This window comes from Pogona vitticeps, chromosome 4 (assembly GCF_051106095.1).
Source record: "Pogona vitticeps strain Pit_001003342236 chromosome 4, PviZW2.1, whole genome shotgun sequence".
In the NCBI taxonomy this organism is placed as follows: Eukaryota; Metazoa; Chordata; class Lepidosauria; order Squamata; family Agamidae; genus Pogona; species Pogona vitticeps.
Window position 1 is genome coordinate 227216073 of NC_135786.1, and position 23866 is coordinate 227239938.

The 23866-nt window shown below is 43.7% G+C and overlaps 1 protein-coding gene across 1 annotated transcript in view; it reads left to right on the forward strand.

Annotated features, from left to right (window-relative positions):
* The window catches only part of NSMCE2 (NSE2 SUMO ligase component of SMC5/6 complex), a 257038-nt gene that overhangs the window by 31442 nt on the left and 201730 nt on the right, over positions 1–23866 (forward strand). The window contains exon 2 of the mRNA XM_072999325.2: positions 2803–2909. Coding sequence (XP_072855426.2) covers positions 2803–2909 — 107 coding nt within the window. The remainder of the gene's footprint in view (positions 1–2802; positions 2910–23866) is intronic.

A 23866-nucleotide genomic window follows, 5' to 3' on the forward strand; every position in this document is an offset into this window, starting at 1 on the left:
GATATGAATAAAATATGATGCAGGGAGAGTCAGCAAATATTTCATAATAAAACCTCCTGCTAGTATCCTTTTGCGTGCCTTTTGTCTGCATGGGTACATTAGGCCCTTGTTAATATTGATGCAGTATATAAACTGTCAAGAAGAATGGGAGCTTTAAAAAGTTTTATTCAGAAATAACTGTTTTTCTAGCAATTTTAGGAGTGTACCTTTCTGTCCATGGGGCTCTTAAATCTCTGGCTTGTTTTGTGCTTGCTTACTCAGAACACTAGAACTCAAAAGTAAGTGGCTGACAGCCAGTGGCCACTCTTTAGTGGTGTGCTTCTTGAGTTCCTGGGCATGTCCACGATCATGCAATTGAGTCCACCAAGAATGCAACCAGCAGGTGATTAATGAGCAGCGATTTGCTGCCAAGATGTAATGTGATTTCGTTTGTGCTGATGTAAATTGGAAATTGAATTCTATGTACTTTTTCTGATAGTGATTATAAGGGATAAGTCCTATTCATGCATTATCTTATGCACAGAATAAAAATACAAGCAAGGGGAGTGCTGCAGTCTTGTTCCCTTTGGCTCTGGTCGCCTTCCAACTCCATGGAAGGAAGTGAGGCTACAACACGTCCTTCTCCTTGTGTGTTTGTGAATGAGCTAATACCTGAATAGAAACTATAGCTTTCTTCACCAGTAACCATTGATAGCCATGTGTCTCCATTAATTGGTTAAATCCAGAATGTGGAAAAGTTATTTTTTAGGACTTGATTTCCCAGAATCCTCAAGCTAGTATATTCACTGGCCATTTTGGCTGAGGAATTCTGGAAGCTATAGACTTTCCCAGACTGTGGTCTAGTCCTGAGTTTTCCAGGCTATGGTCTTGTCCTCTTTTCAGAGCTATTAAAATCTATTACTTAAAACATATGGTAGGAGATTCCATGGTATTAACTACCGTATTTTTCGCTCCGTAAGACGCACCTTTCCATAAGACGCACCAATTTTTTAGGAGAAGAAAACAGGAAAATATAATCTGTTTTCTTCGCTCCATAAGACGCACAGACTTTCCACCCCCCCTGTTTTGTGGGGGGAAAGTGCGTCTTATGGTGCGAAAAATACGGTATGTACTCTTAGATGAAGCATTGGCAGCACCATGACCTTAAGGTGGTGGTGGTAATATTGGGGAAGAATGAATAACCATATATTTCTAGGTAAGTGTGGTAAGAGGTTGGATTTCCATGAATTTATTAGTCATGTCAAGGTATGCAGGCATACTTTTTTTACCTTTATATATCTGCACCATCATTTAATAAATAATATTTTTGCATGATTATTGCCATAAACTTTGAACAACACAGTGTGCTTGCCTGTAGCTAGGAGGTGAGAAGGTCTCCCTAAGAATGGCCCAGCAGTTTGTAATTGTGCAATTGGCATACAAACTTAAAACAAGCAAAAAATAAATATAGCAAAAAAGCCAAATTAAAATAGAAATCTGTTAACCAACTCTTATTGCTTATGTTTGCCAGCATATGATATGTGGGCAAGGAAAACAAGCAATGCCTGATTTGATTTTAACACAGACGTACACAAAAAATAGAATTCTGGCCACTAAAATGAAATATTTGAAATAACTTTGCAAACAGGAATATCTTCAAACTATGCCTAAAATCCTTGAAGGAAAGGATTTGACGCTTTGTCTAGCCGCCCCTGAAAAAGCCCTGTCTTGGGTTTCACCCAATCAGTAAATCAAAACACCCTGATCTTCATCCATGCAAGGTTGGGTTTTGACTTTTATTGATGTACCTTTAAAAAGGTATTTATTGGTTACTCCTTGTTCTTGCATTGTTTTGGTCTCGTCTCTGGTACAGTGGACCCTTGACTTACAGACGGCTTGACTTACAGACTTTTTGAGTTACAGACTTCTCTGGCCGCAAAATTTAGGTTTGACTTGCAGCCTGAGAATTGACTTACAGACCAGAAAAAACCCAAAATGGAACAAAAACGGCCTGTTACGGGATTTTTTCAATGCACTGTAGGTCAATGGAGACTTGACCTACAGACTTTTTGACTTGAGAACCGCCTTCCAGTACGGATTAAGTTCTCAAGTCAAGACCCCACTGTATTCCTCTAAACCAAGGCTGGACTGGCTTCGATCCCAGGTTTCATCTCTGAAATCCATTGGAGGCTATGCCTGCGCCTTCTCCAAATGAGCAAGACGTATGGAAAAATCAAACCAAAATGCTTCTGGAACTCTACCTCCGATATCATTTCTGTGGGTTTGGAGTTGGGGGTGCCGAGGTGCTCTGTGCCGTGTTTCATTAGAAAAGCTTTGTGCAGTCCCCCCCCCCCATGTGTGTTCAAGAGCTGCAAAGATGGTCTGAGGATTGCATGTAGCACCTGGATCACATTCTGTCCACACTAGTGGAGCCGGTTAGGGGTAGACATATGAGCTACATGTACCCATTAGTTGTTTCCACCCCAACCTCCTCTTTTCCTTCATGCTGATACTGCCAGAAATCCACAGCCAAGATTTGTCAGTGGTGCAACCTGTCCCCTTTGGAAGGTAAGGAAGCATGTTGAATCTCAGTGGTGTGGTTGCTCCAGCATCTTTTGGCATACTAGAGCTTGGTAGGAGCCATGGCCACCAAAATTTGGAAGCAATAAGAACTGCACTGGGCTATACACTATAGTGGTTTGTGACTGTTTCCAGTGCACACTGCTCTCCCATGGAAGCTATGCGTCCCCGCTTCGTTCATAGCTGTGGTCCAGTTTTTGGAAAGAACTCATGCATTTTTTGAAAAAATGGTTTATTTTTCAGATAACATGGAAGAAGTGGATGAAATGGAAAAGGTGATGTGGAATTATGCAGCTATGAGCCGAGAAGTGGACCACTATGTAAAAGCAGTTGAAGTGACTGTAAATCAGGTAAATCCTTGTAATAGAAAAAAACATATACTGCATACTGTATTGACTTGGAGGAGGTTAGAGTAAAGAAGCTTCTGTGCAGTTAGGAGGAAAGGAAACCTATAAGAAAACATGTAAGAAATTTATAAACTTATGAATGGTGTGGGGGAAGTAAAGCAAAAGCAAAGCATCCTGCTTGTATACTGCCCCATAGTGCTTAAAGCACTCTCTGGGCTGTTTACAAGTTAATTACACAAGCTACACATTGCCCCCGCCCCCGGCAAGCTGGGTACTCATTTTACCGACCTTGGAAGGATAGAAGACTGAGTCAACCTTGAGCCTGTTACCCAGGATAGAACCCTGGGTCGTGAGCACAGATTTGGCTGCAGTACAGCAGTTTAACCACTGCACCACAAGGCTCAGTGACAAAGTAGAAGGGATGTTTCCTTCCATTTCTTACAGTTTGGCTAGATGAATGAAATTGACTGATGATAGGTTCAGAATGGATTGAGAACTTTTTTTTTCATGATATAGCTAATCAGGGCAGATAACACAGTTTGGACATGCGGGTCTCTGAAGAGTGCAGACTTTCTCTTTTGTGAGAATGGAAAGATATGTCACATCCGTGATGATTTATGGAAACTGGTGTGCTTTTGCTGCGTATCACTCCCCCCCCCCAAAAAAAAACCCGAGGGAATCTGAGAACTCTTAATTGTAGTGGGAATTTCTTTTAATTATTTTTTATAATGGTTTGCATGCCTTTATTTAAAGTTTCCTACAGCCTCTGTTTAACCATATGTCATTAAAGAAATAAACCTGTTCTTGAAAGAGTTCAATCATCAAGTGATTACTTGAGGTGGAACTTTGAAACTTTCCTATCTTCATAGATAACAGATGGAATACTGGGGCTTATTCACTCATCACTGATATACATGATAGATTGTCAGATTTAGGAATACATTGATCTCTTCTTGTTGTTAAGTTAGCAGCCAATACACTCAGTAATTACACAGAAAGCAGGACATTTATTTTCCTGTTGAGGAAAAGCTCCTGAAGAAGATTTACTGTGTTTGACCTATTTTTTTCTTCTTCAAATCGGCACACTGTTTTGGGAATTGTGTTCTTTAATTCTCACACAGTGCTTGGAAATAAAGTAGTAACATAGACAGGGTTAAGCCACAGAAGCCTCTGTGCTGCAAGGTCCGAAGACCAGCAGTCGTAAGACCGAATCCACGCGACGGAGTGAGCTCCCATCGCTTGTCCCAGCTCCTGCCAACCTAGCAGTTCGGAAGCATGTAAATGCAAGTAGAGAAATAGGTACCACCGCGGTGGGAAGGTAACGGCATTCCGTGTCTAGTCGTGCTGGCCACATGATCATGGAAACTGTCTTCATACAAATGCTGGCTCTACGGCTTGGAGACGGGGATGAGCACCGCCCCCTAGAGTCGGACACGACTGGACAAATTGTCAAGGGGAACCTTTACCTTTAGCTAGTAACATAGAATCATATAATAATGGAGATGGAAGGGGCCTATAAAGCCACTTATCCCCACTCCCTGCTTAATGCAGGAATCCAAGCTGAAATATATCAGACAGATGGCTCTCTAACATGTTGCTTTTGAAATATTTATTTATTTATTTTATATCCCGCCTATCTAGTCGGTAAAGACCACTCTAGGCAGCTTACAACAAAGAATACACAATATATATAAAAACGATTTTTACATAACGAGAAACTTTCAACAAGATGGGACAGACAATAAGGGGGAGGAAAGAAAGGGGAGATCAGGAATTGGCTGGGGGGAGGCCTGCCAAAACATCAATGTTTTTAGTTGGTTTTTAAAAATAGTTATTTTTGTGTTAATAGGAGAAGCAAGCAAGTGCATCTAATCATTTAAAATAATGTTCTGCAAGTAACATCAGAGCATCCTTTTAAGAAAGTTAAATACATCAGTTTGCTTGTCTTGCCTGATAACTCAAAAGTAATGGCTTTAACATTTGTATGTTATTTCCAGGCTTGGCTCTTACCTTTTTCTAATCGAGAGGTAAAAATGCTAGCCTGTTTTGCAATGGCTAACATAGTACTGTATATCTGAAGTTCTTTGAATACTTGAGAGTGTTACATATATGCAAAGGGTATTGTGGCAATAGTTGCGCTGATGAGCTGTGCAGTCTGACAACTGCTTATACTTTTGCTGGGTTGCACAAAGTGTTGAGAAAGCTTTGGGAGCACCTCTTTGATAATCCCACGAGGAAGAGAAATCTGAAGGTGTCTGTCAGTGAAAAGTGTCAAATACATGTATGTGTACAATGAGGTGTTATGTTGGCCGGGGAAAACTTTGACAGTAGAGTGAAGGGAAAGGACCATGGTGGCGAACAACCTTAAAGGATGAACAAAACCTTGGTGCAGTTATTCATATTTATTAAGTGAAGTGCAAGAGGAATACCTAGTTCAGTATGATAGGAATGAAGGGCAAAGCTTTGCAGGGCTGATTTTGGAAACAAACGTTATGTTTAAAGCAGAAGGAACAGGATTTAATTGTGCATTAAATCTGATGTGTTATTTCCAAGCTCTGAAAATGAGGAATTAATTCTATACTAGTGAGATAATAAAGTACATGTAGTTGTCATGACAGGTCCTATAGCCATGCTCCCAAGAAAGGTCCAAAAATTAATGCAGCTGTGTTGATCTGTGTCAATAAGTGTCTTTTAGCAGTTTTCATCTTCACGGAAAACAGGTCTTTTGTTAAGCTGGTGGGTCTTAACTTCCTGTTCAGGATGAAGGTACACAACAATACAATTGCACTGCTATTATTACAGTTGGCATAGCTTACAGTAATATATTATTGCTGGGAAAATCAATTAGTCCCTTGCCACCTCTAGCTGCTATGACCTAAGCTCAAAAGTGAAATGGTAGCTTAAAGGGCATAGGAAATGACATCATTATCCCTGCTTTTAAAAAAAGAGTTAAAAGAAGTATCCTTCTCCCCTCTTGGGGGCGGTGAGGGTGGTTTCATCAAGATCTTAGCTCCCTATGATGGGTTTTTGATCACAGGATACGAATCAAAGCCAACGACACAAGGTGCAGGATATTAGATTCTGACATGTTTTACATGGATGGAGATCACCAGACTATTGAGTGGAGAGCTGCCCCCTCCTTGACAACATTACAGTAGCTGTTTTGCTGGCACTAGAGATGGTCACAAACTGCCTGTTTATTTATTGGCCGAATAGCTTGTTCGTTGCTTCCAAGCCCCACCTCTACTGGTGGGGAGAAGGCGGGGCAAGGAAGCCAGGGCTCTACCTCTGAGTGGGCACCCACCAGCAGAGGTGAGGATTGGAAGCGCCGGTTGGCCACTAAACAAACCGGCATGAACTTCCAAACCGGTGATTCGTGTCCATCTCTAGCTGGCACCATTTTTAGCGGTTGTATAAGCTGCAACCATTAACATTTTCAACCAGCTGGTGGTGTGTAGCAAGTTATCATGACTGAGTTCCTGGAAGTTATGAATCTATGTTTTTTTTTCTACTCTGACCTCAAATTATCCTTTACCTTTTCTGCTTATAAAACAATAAAGCTGTCTGATGAAAATGAAAGATTGTCAGCAAACCATTTACTTGCATGATTCTGAAAGCTGGGCTGTTGTTGACTTAAGCTTCTGTGAGCAGGTGAACCGTACCAACATCCTCTTTTGGTTGATTCAGCACCTTGTTGAGTAAGAAATGCGCAATTGGATTGCACTGATATTTCTAGCAATAGACTGTGGGAAATCCTTTGTTTGATCAGGAGTGGAAACTCCCTTCAGTGCTGCATATAAATCACCTGTAAAGGGACTACTTCTCTTTTCCAGTAGCTTTGAATTACTTCTCTCTTCTTTTTATGACTTCTCCACCTGGTCCTCCATTGTCTCTCAAAATTAACCAACACCCAGAAATTTGTTAAGGCTAAGAGTTTAAACAATGATGTCATTATTTTGTTAAGATTTTAAGGGAACAAAGCAAAGTTCCTCTTCTTTTAAATACCATGTTAGCAAAGTGAAGACAGTCAAGAGAGACCTGACCTATCCAGCCAGGGACAACTCCTCAAATCCTTCAGGCAATGCAGCTAGACACCATGATGGTTAGGAGATTCTGTGTCCAAAAAAGGAAACATTCCAAGCTCTGGATATAGCCTTGAAAATTTGTATATTTTTAAAAAGGAGGGGAGGGAGGAAAACATGCAGGTGGTAGCAAGGGGTTTTCAGTAGCACACTTTTTGAACTGCATCTTGTAAACTACCCAGAGTGGCCCTGGCTGCCAGATGGGCAATATAAAAATCGAATGAAATGAACAAACCAATGAATGAATGAATGAATGAATGAATGAATGAATGAATGAATGAATGAATGAATGAATGAATGAATGAATGAATGAATGGGAAAGGAAAGATTCTGAATGATGCAGGCATGGTCTACACTAGTCATTCCAAATCAGTTGGTCCCCAGGTGTTGTTGGACAACATCTCCCAGAATGCATCACCATGGGCCATGCTCTTTGGAGCTTCTGGGAGGTGCAGTCAAAAAATCACTTAGGCCAAGGGTAGACAAACTGTAGCTATCCAGGTGTTGGTGGAGTGCAGCTTTCATCAACCTAAGTCTGCAGAGGCAGTGATGAGGGATGGTGCAAGATATAGTCCCTCAGCATCATGGGAGGAGGGGACATAAATTGTCCACAGTGGTGTAGGTGGGGTGCATTATTCTGACTTGGAGGACATGCAGCTCAGAGAGTGTGCTCCTGAAAAAAAATGCTCTGCCTAAATGGTCACCACCTTGGAGTCATGGTGAGGAGGAGGAGGAGAAGATAATGAGTGGGATGAATTGGAAGTGATGTAAGGAGGTGGCAGAATGCTGATTGGCTAGGAGTTTGGGAGAGATGCTGCTTCCAGATGCAGATGTAGTTTCTTGTGGGCTATTCCAGGATTGGAATGTCTTCCTCAGTGGTAGGGTTTATTATATAACAGAAGATTTGCAAAACACATCCAGATAGAAATTACACTTGAGTTTTCAGAGGCAACATTGGAGAGTTGCGTAAGAGGAAGAGAATTAATGAGATGGAGGAACCTGTCTTAATGGACAGAAAAACTGGTTATAGTGATCAAGGACAATATTAGATCCAAATTATGATGATAGCACAGGCGTTGAGTGACACTTCCCTGTAGTATCCATCAAAAGATCATTATGGTTGCATTATGTCATGCCTTGTAAAAAATAAAGAAATAGATACACACACCCTGTAATAGAACTTTGTTCAAATGACTGCAGTCAAGTGACAGATTGGTCAGAAACTAAGCTGTTTGTCAATAGCAAGTAGAGAATGTGTTGATGGGAACCAAAGCAAAGCAATAAAGGCTAAGCCACATTTCTGGCTTTCTGTTCCTATTATATTTTTTCGTCATCACAGCTATGGCAAAAAAGCCTAGAAAGAAAGGTGGCATAGCCCATAACGACGTTTAATAGCCTGCTTGCCTATGCCCACTTGTTTGGGGCATCTTGCCTGCATCAGTAGTTTAAAAGGAGAAAAAAAATAGATTATGTCCAGATGTCCTTCATTTATAAAACTCTTTTCCTAATCTGATTGCTTGGAGGTGATCATGGCTACTTAAAAGTCCATGAAATTTGGGGGGGGGGGGAGGGAAGGATGGAGGATTCCAGCCTTTATGCAGTCCCTGGATTTCAACTGAGGCCATGGGCAGTTTTTAAAAGAAAAAAAATTGAGTGTTTGCTAGCAGGTGTAAACTAAACAGTCTGTAGCTAAGTTCCTGTTTTCTATTGTAAGATCTCCTAAAAAGGCCTTTTAATTCAACTGACTACTTTTGCTAAATATGAGTATGTTTTAATAACTATTTGATTTTGTTCTTACTAGTTGTATTGTTTTCATGGGTCTGTGACCACATAATAAAGAATGAATTTAAAAAAAGAAAAAAAGTTAGTTGTGGAGGCCTTTTTAAAATACTGAATTGCAATGTCAATGATCCAGACATTTCTTCATTTTATTACTACTATGTCTAGTGTGTAATGTTTGAGGTGCGTAACAGTTTGGATCCAGAAATCCCACAAGATCTTGACTTTCTAGCCTTCAGAATATGACCAACCTTAGCTTGCATCTTAATCGTAACTGTAGAAAACTAATGAGGGACATGATTTGATTCCTCTTTGTTGTGACTTTTTTTTCCTGCGTGGGAAGCATAGCAATCATAATTTGTTTTAAATCTTTCAGTTAGGGTAGTAGTAGCATGTTGGAAATCCTCCTTACATTTGGGCAGTTCCTTTCAGAAGAATGTGGGTCCTATTGTGAGTGAAAGCTGTGCTAAATTTCATTTTCCAAAACAAGTTTGTCTGCATTCTTGAAGTGGTAAAACTCTGAAAGAAGTAAAATCGCTTCCTGTACTCATTTAATCTATTAATAGCCAAAGTGTTCCTTTTTCCTTTAAAAAGAACTATTCTGGTTGAGACTTTCATTCTGTTCCCCCCTCCCCTTGATATTTGTTACACATTTCTAAAAGGCAGCTGGAAACGGCCTATTTTGCCAGCGACGTCTCTTGAGCAGATCCAACTGAAATGAATGGGAGACAGCCTCATAGTTTGGAGGAGTTATTAGGCTGCCCTTTGAAACGTGTGAGCATTACCGCCTGCTGATATTTCAGATGCTCCAGAGAACTGGCTGAATTATATTCGCAGAGTTCATGGGTGGGAATTTAGTGCCCTCAGCAGCTGCTTGCCATCCACACATGCTATTTAACAAATAAGTATGTAAGTAAATAAAATAAAAAATTAGGCAGAATAATAAGAATTGAAGAAAAAAGTGGCAAAATAAGAAAAATGATCTAGGGTCTCCCCCCCCCCAGTTAGCATAATAGCAGATATTAGGCTTACAGGTTCTGTGTTGTTGCTGTTTTTTTTATCATAAAACCACACAAAGCCCAAGCCACAACAAGGTGCAAAATAGTTCTTTGGGGCTGGAGTTATGAAATAGTGGTTTGTAAAGATGGACGCGAATCTGGATTGTTGGATCAGCTTGATTGTTGTGCTGGCACCATAGGTGTCACACGGTCCTGCTCCCCCCCGCTGGTTTTCCCATTCATCAGCTGGCGCGTGCTCTGCTCCTCCTCCTCTTCAGTTGTTTCACTAATTGCGGCAGGAGCACAGACTTCCCTTCTTGCCTCCTCGAGCAGCTACCCACTCAGATGAGGAGGTGGGGTAGGAATTGCTGCAATGCTGCCTTTGAGTGGGCAGTGGCTGAAGGAGGTGGAGAAAGGAAGTCCATGCTCCTGTTTTGGCTTCTGAAACGACCAAAGAGGAGGAGGAGTGGAGTATGAACCAGCTGGTGAATGGGGAGATCTGACCAGGCTGGTGGGGGACCGGGACTACGTGGCACCTGTGGTGCCAATATAACGATCCAATCTAATGATCTGGATTCATGCCAATCTCTAGTGGTTTATAAAGGATGTGGCAGAGTGGTGCTGTATATTTAATTTTGCCCCATAATCCATACGTCAAGATAGCTTGCATGTACAAGTATGCATACATGTACGTGCCGAGAAATGTAGGGTAAGTATTAGAAACAGGCAGCTTAATGGGGAAATGGGAGACTTTCTTGTTTAGTAGCAACAGAGTCAGAGACTGATCTTGTTGATCTACCACAAGCCTTTTGTTGTTCGCTTCATGCGGATAGGATGCAGAATCTAGCTTTTCCTTGTTGCGGAATTTGGATTCTGTGAGTGAGAATCTCCCCCACCTTACCTTACCCCACCCCACCAAGCCATGCATGCTAAAAATGTATCTGGGAAATACTAGATGATCAGCGTGGAAGTATAAGGATGTGAGCTGGCTCAGTGTGGGTGGGAAGAGGTTTCGTTGTGTTTCATTGCACTTTGTCATTTGGAGATATTTTTGTTTGTGGCTTTCAGGGGTAAGAGCTTTGGTCACTTCTGCTGTTTTCCTTGAGAGAGTGCAGAAATGACTAAGAAGACCAAACTCTCTGTAGACACAAGGTTCACATACAAGGCCATAAACACACTTCCTATTGACACATTTTCTATTTTTCAACTGTTTTGAGACTACAAACATATTGAAAGATGTTTCAATTGCAGAAGACAATGGGACAGATATGTGCAAAGTATAGCCTGTTGGCCTCATGGATCCTGCAAGGGCCCACATGTGGCCTCTGTAGACCCTCAACACCCTCATTCAATTTTTTGGGAATTTTTTTAAAGAAAAGCTCAGAAAACCACTCCCAGTCCCACCACCTTCATTGTCAAGCATCTAAAAAAAATAAAAAAATAGGGGATCATGGTTTTGGTTGTCCTGTTGAAACACAGGTCTGGTAGTTTGTGTGTGGGATGAGGATGGCTCAGGAGAGGGGATAGAAAATGCCTTATCTCTGTGAGAAAGAAATTTCCAAGGCTGCCACTCATGCCTTGGTTCAGAGCTAATTAGCAAAGCAGGGTTTCAGCTGGGGAGAAGGGAAGGAAAGAGAAGTTACTTTTGGAGAAAGTCTTCTTTAAGAAGGTTTGGGGCGATTTGACACCTGATTGCAGTCTAGAAGGAGAATGATGGATAAAAAGTTGAGAGGAAAATTGCTTAGTTTTAGCCTAGTATCTCTACAGACACTCAAACCTTCTTCCTTCGGCTTTTGAAGCTCCACAGGCTCATGATTTTTAACTTCTTAAAATCTACATTTTGAAGCGATGTAGTTTGTGAACAATTGTGAATCATGTCAGGTTGTGTAGGATTTTTTTTTAAAAAATATAACTTTTCCTTATTTTGTTTTGGTGTGTGTGTTGGTTATTACTCTGTGGGACTCCAACTTCAGGACTTTTCTACTTCTTGGCTAGAATCCAGTTGGAAAAAACTTGACATACAACCGTGATTTCACTAATGGCGAATTAATGATTTCACTAATGGTGAATTCCAATAAATAACGGACACTCCTTTGGCGGAGTGTCTGTTGTGGAACTGTTTTCTCAATTAGGACACAACCAGTCGTGTTGCATGCACGTTGCACAAACAGCTTGTGCAATTACCTTGTGTGAATTTCCCCCCTCAACAGGATTGTGGCCTATTTTCAGTTTCTCTCAGGATCTATCTTCTGAGTCCATGTGGTGTTTCCTTAATTTGTAGGATAAGAGTTGGGCATGAACCAGGAAAATAGCAGTTTTTTGTGGCTTGTGGAAGACCACGAACCATGAATTTAGAATTTTTTTCCTAAATGAACCATGAATCGGTTTGTTGGTTTGTTTGGGAATTGTTTTTCTTTTAGTCAGCTGGCTGTTTTTCTGCAGGCCGGCTGCTTCTGTGCATGCCTCTACCTCTCATTGAAAGGAGGGCGCATGTGCAGTGATAGCAGGCCTGGTTCCATTTCTCAAGATGGCAGTGGCGGAGGCCACAGGACAAGGTAGAGAGGCAGTGGGTCAGTGGGAAGGGTGCTGGGGGGGGAAGGCTGTAGAGACGGAGAAAACAAAGCAGGAAGTTCATTAAATCATAAAAAGTGTGTTGGTTTTGGAAAGTTTGGGTTCTCCAGTTTGGATTCACTTGGACCTACCTAAATCAACAAACCAGTGATTTTAAACAAACACCTGGTTTGTTTTTGGATTCATGCCCATCTCTAGGAAAAGCTTTGACTAGTTTCAACTGATGGAAATTTGAATACAAAATTATATACTTTGCTTAAATCTAATACTGAAAATCCCCATGAATACAGTTGTGCTTGATTGCACTATTGTATGTGTGGTAACACAAGCAACACTGAAACTCAAAATAAATGGATGTCCACTTCTCTACAAACTTCGTAAATGCATGTCTGCTGCTTGTACTGTGTAGCATCTTGACAGGCTTTTAGCAATGGTGGTTTGGGTCATTTCTTTAAGTTCATTAAATTTGTATAAATTGCAGCTGTTTTATATCCCTGCACTATCTTGACTCTTCCATTGTTCCTGTATTTACATTCTCACATGCACATCCCATCAATCACTCAATCACATTAGGCATCTAATTCTCCATTTATAGACTGATCACGTATTTTATTGCTGATGAGTTTGGTGATGCGTCGTTGAATAAATGACAGCCTATTCACACTTATTTCCTTGTTTTGGTTTTCTCTGGTTGCCATCTCTTGCTCACTGGTGCAATTTCAGTTGGAGCTAAAACAGGAACCTCCGTTTTTTGGTTGACATTCTCAGTGGAGGCAACACAGTGGCCTTGGATAGCCTGGTTTGTGACCTGCTATTTTAGTTTTCCACTCTTGTGGATGTTATGATGCAGTCTTGCATTGTTGTGTTTTTTAATGTCCCCTTCTACACTCTATGTCTGGTGTGGTCTGGTTTCTGTGTTAATTTCCAGTGTTCCAAAATGAAATGCATTCAGAGGTATTGTGAGAAATTGTGGTAGTCTTTGGTTCAGTAGTGTCAGAAGTGACTGACGTGTTTAAAGGAATCCAGGGGTGGATGTTAGTAGGTATTCTTACTTGGGGCTCAAGAGACACAGTGGACTGACCTTGGCTTGGAGTAGGTTAGGAACCTATTGACCATGGTGGCTGGCTGGAGGATTCAGCCACCATGGTCTCCCAGGAGGTTTCTGATGCTGGGGGTCCCTTTTCCTAACCGTTGGAGCAGCCTCTTTGCCACCAATGGAATGGAACGAAAAAAGGCAGGGGAAATTTGAATTTCCTGCCCCTTTCCCCTGCCTTTTTTTTTTTTTTGTTCATAGGTCGAGGCTCCGTTCTCAGGTCAATGTAGATTTTTGCGAACGGAGCCATTCATAAGTTGAATCATTCATAGGTAGGGACATTCGTAAGTCGAGGTCCCACTGTACTGGCTCCCAAGTTCTTGAGCTGCACCAAAAACAGCCCTTCGAGTTGTAGTCTAAAAAAGTAACTTTTCCCAAACAGATTCTCATTGCCTGGAAACTTTACTGGCACATTTAATTTCTTATGGAACATTACCTTTTTAGTTTGCAAGGAACCTTAGACCTTGATGAGTATATTTTGCAAAGCACTATCTTAAAGGAGGCCTGGGCTAAGTTTGCCCAACACCAGCTGTAGCTTTTCAAAAATAAGAAAGGATAGATAGTGCTAATTGTGGAGAATACACATTGCCACATATATTCCGCAGCCCGTGGGCTACGCTGCTGTATTATAGCTTCGTTTTCTTTCTCAGGCATATTTTCTGTAAACCCTCAATGTATTGTTTGGTCAGATGAGTAATGCATGTTAGTAGAACTGTGTTAGATTCTGAGTCACCTCTTTGTTTTATTATGACTTAAATCCCTATGGAAATGAAATATGGTTGAGGACTTTAACCTTTTGTTCCAGGGATGTGTTTTGACATAATCGTTCTGTATCAACACAGCCTCTGTTATGGGACAAACATTTTGGCTGGTGAAAGTTCCCCCCCACCTTTCCTTAACCATGTTTTGGTTAGAAAATAAAGAGGAGATGAGCCATGTGGTGTAACCACCCTAGAATACATATTTGTTTTCACATTAGTAGCTGTCCTGGAGTACATCCCATTTCTGACACTCTTTGAATATGTAGGCTGGGATCCAAGGAGCCATGTGGTTGATTTTGCATGTATTTCTAAAACCTAGGCTTCTTTTTCAAACAGAGAAGAAACTTTCTTTGAAACTCAAGCAGCATTTCAAGAGCAGGCTGTGATATAAATGCTGCAAATTAAAGGGTCGAAAACGATGCTTGCAACTTGTTAGTTTTTCTTATACTGTCAACCACATCTAAGTTGATGACCCTAACAGGGTTTTCAAGTTATGTGAGATATTTAATGAGCAGTTTTACCAGTACCGCCCCCTACTCTCAGTGAGTTTTTGTAGCTGTGTAGGAGTTTGAACCCAACTCTCTCAATTCTAAGAGTATCTCCGACATTGTACCGGCTCCCAAGCTCTTGGTAAGGTAAAGGTTCCCCTTGACATTTAGTCCAGTTGTGTCCTACTCTAGGGAGCAGTGCTCTTCCCCGTTTCCAAGCTATAGACCCAGCGTTTGTCCGTACACAGTTTCCATAGTCACGTGACCAGTGTAACTAGACACGGAACGCCGTTACCTTCCCACCGTGGTGGTGCCTATTTATCTACTCACATTTACATGTTTTTGAACTGCTAGGTTGGCAGGAGCTGGGACAAGCGACGGGAGCTCACTCCGTCACATGGATTTAATATTACGATGGCTGGTCTTCTGACCTTGCAGCACAGAGGCTTCTGCGGTTTAACCTGCAGTGCCACCACATCCCACTTGTTCTTGAGGTGCACCTAAAATAGCCCTTCGATTGAAGGTAAAATCTGGGCCACCCTCCCTCATCTGATTGTCTTCCAGTGGTTTGTGCTTCATTTCCCATCAGCCGAAGTCAGCAGAGCTCTTAAGTAGGAGACTGTGGGAATGTAGTCCAAAATATGTGACACATTCCAGATTGAGGAAAGTTGATTCTGGGTGAAACTCACCATGCCCCATGATTTAAGTCTTAGAGCAAAGATGGAGAAAAATTGACCCAATTCATACAGTGGCTAATAAAGTGGAGAATGTACGGAGTACAAAAAGTGGATTCTGTATTCTGTTTTCCTTGAAATCTGTAGCACAGTTGCATTCAAGATGTTCCCAAAATGACCCACATGTTGGAATTTCCGTACTACATAATCAGAAGAACTCTGTATAAGTTATAATTGTGACTAGTTGAAGATGCCCAGTGAACGTCACAGCTGAATGGAGCCTTCAGCCCCTGGAATTTGGTATCTGGAACTGAGAAAAAAACATTCCCCACTTTTGATCTTCAGCGCTCTCAGAGGATCATAAACCCCCCAAACTAGCTTGCATGAACCAAAGATTAAAGGGTAGAAATTGTATTATGCAGAGGAGATTGTTCTGGCGGGAGAATGAAGATGAAGAAGGTGGATGTTGGTGCTAATTGGCTGGCTGGATGTGAAAGAGAAGTCATAGATACTTGGATCCATGGCCATGAAAGAAAAAAAGCATACAACAGGAGGGTGGTAACCAAAAACATATATATCAAATTGTGTGGACAACTTTCTTAGAGTTGTTTGAGATTGACCAAAATAGATACTAGACCATACTAGGGTTAGAATACTTTCCATGGCCCACTTACCCCATTTATTTCCTTTCCTCTTCCCTGTTCTTTTCTGTTATGTGTTTTATTCTCTCTATTCTTGGGTCCAAGCCATCTCAAGGACCACATCTCCCTTAATGAGCCTGCCTGGGTGTTAGGATCATCAGAGGAGGCCTTTCTCAAGTCCCGCCATGTTCACAAGTGCGTTTGGGTGGAGAACATGGGCTGTCATTCTGCAAGCAAAGACCTTTCTCTTCTGTAGGTTTTCCTGAGTGATTGGCTGTCTGAGAGGGGCTTTTAAATGGTTTGTTGTGCCTTATTGCTTTTAAATGTGTTTTTAGTGTTGATTTTATTTACTGTTTTTAATTTAACATTTGTTTAAACATTATTTCAGTATTTATATACTTACTGTTTTTAGATTTTAAACATTGTCTTTTAATGATGTCAGCTACCTTGGATCCTTTTTAAGGAAAACGACAGGATTAAAAATATTTTAAATAAATAAATACATTTGTTGTTGTTTAGTCATTAAGTAGTGTCCGACTCTTCATGACCCAATGGACCAGAGCACATCAGGCCCTCCTATTTTCCACTGCCTCCCAGAGTTGGGTCAAATTCATGTTGGTAGCTTCAGTGACACTGTCCGACCATCTCATCCTCTGTCATTCCCTTCTCCTCCTGCCTTCACACTTTCCCAACATCAGGGTCTTTTCCAGGGAATCTTCTCTTCTCATGAGATGGCCAAAGTATTGGAGCCTCAGCTTCAGGATCTGTCCTTCCAGTGGTTGATTTCCTTCAAAATGGATAGGTTTGTTGTCTTTGCAGTCCAGGGGACTCACAAGAGTCTCCTCCAGCACCACAATAAATAAATAAATAACTACACATTCTTATATGGTTTCAAGCATGAATGATCTCTGTGGTGCTGAAGTAGCCATAGCTATGGCTACTTCAGCACCACAGAGATCATTCATGCTTGAAGCCATATAAGAATGTGTATTTATTTATTTATTTATTTATTTATTTATTTATTTATTTATTTATTTATTTATTTATTTATTTATTTATTTATTTATTTATTTATTTATTTATTTATTGTGGTGCTGGAGGAGACTATTTGGGTTTCAGGTGGGGTGAATCAGGAAGTACTGGGGAGTCATGAGTTGGCTAGGGTTAAAGATGACTATACCTTTTAGTGTGCCTTTAAAAAAAATTAGATACAAAAAGTGGGGGAGCGAAGTTGAAGGTCTGTACACTTCAAGGCAGTATGAGGTTGGTGACCTTGACAGCTACTTATTTTGTGGTCTTGTATGTCAAGCTGACATTTACGAAGGGTAGGTTGTGGTTATCGGAAATGCTGGTGTATCTTTTTGCCTTGTTTGTGAGTGATTATTTTTTTTAGAAAGAAGAGTCTGTCTATGTTCAGATAAAAATATGGTCTCGTAGGACCAGAAATACAAAACAGGGCAGGAAAAGTATTGCAATAAAGGGTGGTGAATAAACACAGAACCTGCTTTCTATAGCTGCCACCCAGATGCTGCCAGAGAGCCCATAAGTAGGGCATGGAAGCAAGCTTTTGTAGCTGTCCAGCATCGGGGTTCTCCCCCCCCCGCTAATTCCCCCTTTAATGTCATCCAGACCAAGTAACCACCACCATGTCTTGTGATGGTGAGATGATGTACAGTTTTCACTTTACCTACAGGGCGAGCCAGTCTCCCCATTACACACACTAATTTTTATTTCTTTAAAAAAATCTCCCTGGGAGCAAAAATGGCAAAAAATGTCCCTTGCACCCTCTAGATCAGGGGTCTCAAACTGTGGCCCTCCAGATGTTCTTAGCCTACAGCTCCCAGAAGCCTTCAGCATCACCTCTGCTGGCCAGGATTTCTGGGAGTTGAAGTCCAAGAACATCTGGAGGGCCACAGTTTGAGACCCCTGCGCTAGATGTTATGAGAAGGCTGTTAAAAAGTCTAAAAATGGGGAGCAGTTGTGAGGAGTGTAGCCGTTCACTGTCTGAGGAAAGACCTATGCGGCAGCTATAAGTTGTTTGCCACTGCTTAATTGATTCGTATGCACTGCCATATCACAATACCACGGTGAATACAGAATGCCTTCAGATTTCAGAAGATAAGCAGGGTTGGGCCTGGCAGCTTCTTGGATGGGAGACCACCAGGAATCTTTAGATGGGGTTCAGAGGAATCCTGTCTGAAACCTATGAGAGCCACTGCTAGATATCTAGCCAAGCATCTCCTTCTGGTTAGGTCTGCCCGTCCAGTAAAATCATCACATGCAGGGTGGCTGAGAGTTTCGACGTGGTTCTCCATGAATCCACACTAATGGGTTAAGTCAGCACTTGTGCTGGTCTCTCGGAATCTTCTAGAGCTGCAAGAGAAAAGTAACAATGTTCAGGTTGCCCTGCACTGAGCATGCTCCGCCCGCCAACGGCTCAGTTCCTTTTTTCCGCTTGTGAAAGTTGGAACCTCTCGGATAGAGCTCCTGTTTTTGGCTAAATTCTTGTGTATTTATTCGTCTTTCTTGACTTGGACTGAATATCGCTGATCTGCCTGTCGTTGCCCTGAATTTGGACCGGATTTTGACCTTTCTCTAGCCTCTGGCGTCTTTGTTCAGGCCAATTAGGCCTAATTGGCCTATTAGGCCTCCTGCTGAGGCACCACGCGCCAACCGGACTTGTTCGATTACTGCTGATTGGCCTCCTACTGTGAAGCGCGCTGACCGGATCTCTTCGTTTTTCTTCACTTTTGGCTCCTGGTCTACCGGACTTTATTAATCCTGTGGAAGTCTTGTCTACTGTGACTTGGAAGTTTGGTCTACCACCCTATGCCTCCGAAGGAAAAGCCATCTCCGAGGAGAGGACCTTTTCGTCTCTGCACCGCTTGCTCTAGAAAGCTCCCCTTTCAGGATGGGCATTCTCTTTGTTTGTACTGCCTGGGTGAATCGCATTTGGTGTCCCAGTGCAGACACTGCAAACAGTTCACCAAAGTTACCCTGAAGGCCCGTCAGCAGCGGTTGAAGTATTCACTGTGGAAGCAAACACTTTCGGCCTCTCAGCCATCTGATATGGAGGTAGCGCCTTCCTCTTCGGCTGTACGTTCGGAGATCCGGGTAGTCCCGTCTACCTCAGCAACCTCTCCAGACAAGCCCTCTAAGAAGATCTCTAAGGGCAAGTCTAAGAAGAAGTCTTCTTCTAAGAAGATAGTTACATCGGCTTCGACTGATGCCGCAGTCCCATCGATGTCCGAACACCAAAAAAAGAAGAAAGAGTCGGTTAAAACGGTGACAAAGTCGAAGGAGATTACCTTGGTGGTCCCGCCTATCTCCACTTCGCTTCCCTCACCGATCTTAGAAGACTCATCCCGCGATCGGGAATCCATGTCGGAGCCGGGAGCCTCTCTTCCACCTCGACAGGAACCATTGATCGTTGTCGAGAGGTCTCCTACGGTCAGCCAGATCGGAAGAATTATCTCTGGCTTGACCGACCAGCCCGATAGCCCTATTCTAACCGGGCGGGCATCTCGATCCCGGTCGTCTACACCGGGATCGCCGACCACCAAGTCGCCCGTGTCCTCCCCAAGGAGACCGGTGAAGCCCGTCGAGCCTGATCCTCCTCGACGACCGGACCCTCCTCGACACCCGGACCCTCCTCGACGTCCGGTGTCGGAACTTGAGGACGAACCACCGGCGAAGAAGAGCAAGCGCCATCGTAAGCGCAAGCGGGCTTCCGACGTCGATAGGCGTAAGAAGCACCGCCGCCGGGATTATTCCACTTCGGACTCTGATGATAGTAGAGAGAGGCGCCGGTCGAGACGGCGACATCGACGTTGGAGAGATTACTCTACCGATTCCTCCTCGACATCGAGGGATGGAAAGAGGCGACGGAAGAGGACCTATTATTCCTCTTCTTCTTCGTCCTCCGCTTCGCCGCCGAAGAAGCGACGACATCGGAGACCGGTGCCCCGCAACGAAGATCGAGCTTTGTCTCCGGAGGGGCAGTCTACTAAATCGGTGCCTTCGACGCCGTCTGCACCGGAGAAGCCTGTGGCTCCCCCTCCTGTTCCTGGTAGACCACTCCTCCCTAAACCTTCGAAGCCTACAGGAGGATCTCTACCTTCAGCTCCACCTCGGTCCTCTGAGGATGACGAAGACCAAGATTTCGTCCCTCTTCGGACCAGGAAGATGGTGACATGTCTGATGCTTCCCTTGACACCCCTGTACCAGGGGAACCACTCGGATCTGATGCAGCAGACATTCACCCGTCGTCCCCATCCGAGGATTTCTCATCCTATCCTCAGATGGTTTCCAGGATGGCATCAACTCTACGGATGGAGGTTGAGAAGTCTCCTTCCAGGGAAGATGACCTCATTTTTGGAGACATTCATAAGGATAGGTCTCGTCCGGTTAGCTTATCCTATGTGCCAGAGCTAATGGACCTTATCACTGGATATTGGGAACATCCAGCTGATTCACCGTCTTTCTCCAGAAGGACTGAAAATATGTATAGAGTACATGGACCAAAGACTGAGTGTCTTTTGAAACATCCTGCTCCTAACTCTCTCGTGGTAGAGTCCAGTGCAGGACGCTTACCTACTAAGGGTCACCCAACCCCTACCAATAAAGAAGGTAGGGACTTGGAGGTGTTGGGGAGAAGGTTATATTCTATGACGACCTTTGCCCTTAGGGCCCTCAACTACCTTGTTGCTATGGGGGCTTACCAAAAACAGTTATGGGCTAGAGTGCTTCCAGCACTTCAGGTAGCACCAGAAGACATAAGGCAGGCATGCCTTGATGCCCACGCTGAGGCTCAGACTGTCTCCAAACATCATGTGGCGGATGCCAATGCCAGGAACTTGGCATCCATCATCACACTGAGACGGCATGCTTGGCTGCGCTCAGCAGACATAATGGAGGACATCAAAGCCAGGATCAAAAATCTACTCTTTGATGCCTCAGGTTTGTTTAGTGAAAAGACGGACGAGAACCTAGAGAACTTGCATAAGAGTAAGAAGACGGCCAAGTCTTATGCTGTACATCAGCAACCAAGACCATCTAAGTTCCACTGGCGGTCTAAGGCACAGCAACAACCTTACCAGCAGGCAACATCCTCTACATTTCGCCAATTTAAGCCTCAACCACTTGCAAGATCATCTCAGGCCTCTTCTTCAGCCTCTAGCTTCAGACCACAGACCAACAAACGTCAGTCCTTTAAGCCCCCCGGGCGAAAATCAAGACAATACCTTTGACTTCCCGGTGAGCATCCAGGCCACCCACCATTCTACTCGCCTGTCTCCTTACCTCCAGAACTGGTGCAAGATCACTCGAGACAACTGGGTCTTGAAAATTATCAGCTCAGGCTACCGCCTGGAGTTTATAGAATTGCCTCCTCTAGGATGGGTCAGGCATACATCCTTCGACCCCATCTTAGAGGAAGAGATTCTCACCCTACTTCAGAAGCAGGCTATTCAGAAGGTGCCTTACAGAGACGTCCTGAACGGGTTTTACTCCCGGTACTTCACTGTACCCAAAAAGGACGGAGGTCTCCGACCTATACTGGATTTGAGGGATCTCAACACCTACCTCGATGCTCGGAGGTTCAGGATGGTCACTCTGGAAGGTATCATTCACCTGCTAAGGGAAGGAGATTGGTTTGTAGTGGTGGATCTGAAGGATGCTTACTTTCACGTGACGATCCACAAGTCCTACAGGAAGTACCTTCGCCTGATATTCAAGGACACTATATACCAATTCGTGGCTCTCCCTTTCGGCCTTTCCACAGCTCCTCGGACCTTCACCAAGTGTATGGCTCCGGTGGCAGCTTATCTTCGTCTGCAAGGGATCCAGATCTACCCTTATATCGACGATTGGCTGATTGTGTCGAAGTCCGAGCAGCAGGCACATCGAGACACTCACCAAGTTCTACACACACTACGGGCTTTGGGCCTATCCATCAATTACGAGAAGTCTCATTTGCAACCCTCTCAGGTGATGGATTATATAGGCGCCAGACTGGATGCTGTACAAGCTCGCATGTTCATACTTCCAGAACGCATCAAGAAAATAAGGAAAGCAGTCCTGAAGTTCAGATCGCGAAGGACAGTTTCGGCAAAACTGGCACAACATCTGTTGGGACTCATGGCCTCGACAACGGCCACTCTGCCCCATGCGAGGCTCAAAATGCGTTCTCTCCAGTCGTGGCTACTAGCCTTGTTCAATCCGGCAATAGACAGCCAACGCAAGCGCCTCAGGGTCACCTCAGAACTTGCGACCCAACTCCAGTGGTGGTTGTTTCTTCCGCACCTGTCGATCGGCAGACCTTTTCGCCCCCTGCAACTTACCATACAAGTGACGACGGACACCAGCCCAGTGGGATGGGGGGCACATTGTTTACAACACCAGGTTCATGCTCTGTGGCCGCCCCAGGAAGCATCTCTACATATCAACCATCTGGAGATGCTGGCAGTGATAAAGGCGTTCAGAGCCTTTCTCCCTCTCTTAGAAGGCAAAGCCGTGCAGGTTGTAACGGACAATACCACCACGATGTATTACCTGAACAAGCAAGGGGGCACAAGATCGAAGTCCCTTCTATTTCTGGCAGTACACTTCTGGGAATGGTGCTACCAGAGGCACATATTCCCAGTGGCCATCCATGTTGCCACATCAGACAATCAGTTGGCAGACGAGCTCAGTCGCCGTCCCTTTCAATCTCACGAATGGCAACTGGACCAGACGGTCTTCAACACCCTTTGTCAACAATGGGGTCATCCACTGGTAGACATGTTTGCCACACAACACAACAGGAAGTGTCCACAATATGCATCTCGAGCCGGCAGGGGAAAAGACTCCCTAGGGGATGCTTTTATGATACCCTGGGACAGAGACCCCATCTACCTTTACCCTCCTCTACCACTCCTACAGAGGGTCATAGTCAGACTGTCGCAGACAAGGGCAGAGGCCATCCTGATTGCCCCTTGGTGGCCGCGTCGACCTTGGTTCTCCACACTGTTTCGAATGTCAGTGGACAGAATAGCACTACCATCACTTCCCACCTTACTCACTCAGAGCGGAGGGAATGTCCTTCACCCGGAACCGGAGACACTCCACTTGGCAGCGTGGAGGATTTTCCAGCGTTGACAGAGGTCATTGACAAGGCTCGGAAACCTGCAACCAAGTTGCTTTATGGTTACATGTGGAGGAACTTTCTTCGGTTTGCTGAGGAACGTGGACTACAATCCTCACCCGTTTCCTTATCATCTCTTCTGCTGTATTTGAGACACCTCTTTGATCTAGGTCTGTCTATGTCAACGCTGAAGGTTTACACGGCGGCTATTGTAGCTTTTCAACCTTCTGGTTCGGAGTCGTCCTGGTGGTTCTCTCACCCAACCCTCAAAGCCTTCTTCAAGGGACTTTCCGGCTAAGAAACCAGTGCCTCAGTGGTCTCTGCAGACTGTCTTGCATTGTTTGACCAGGCATCCTTTCGAGCCTATGGCTTCTTGTGACTTGAAGTTTTTATCCTTTAAGACTCTTTTTGGTGGCCATTACTTCGGCCAGGAGGGCAAGCGAGTTAGCTGCCCTCCGTGCGGACCCTCCTTATTTGTAATTCTTTAAAGATAAGGTTGTCCTTCATCCGGACGTTACGTTTTTGCCCAAAGTCGCTTCAGATTTCCACGTTAACCAACCTTTGATTTTACCGACCCTTTTTCCTAACGCAGTTACAGAAGTTGAGCGCATGCTCCATTCTTTGGATGTTCGTAGGGCATTGGCCTATTATGTTACCAGGACTAAAGACTTTAGACAGGCCCACAGACTGTTTCTTTGCTTTTATGGGCCCCGTAAAGGTTCTCCTGCTTCACCATCATCCCTTTCTAGA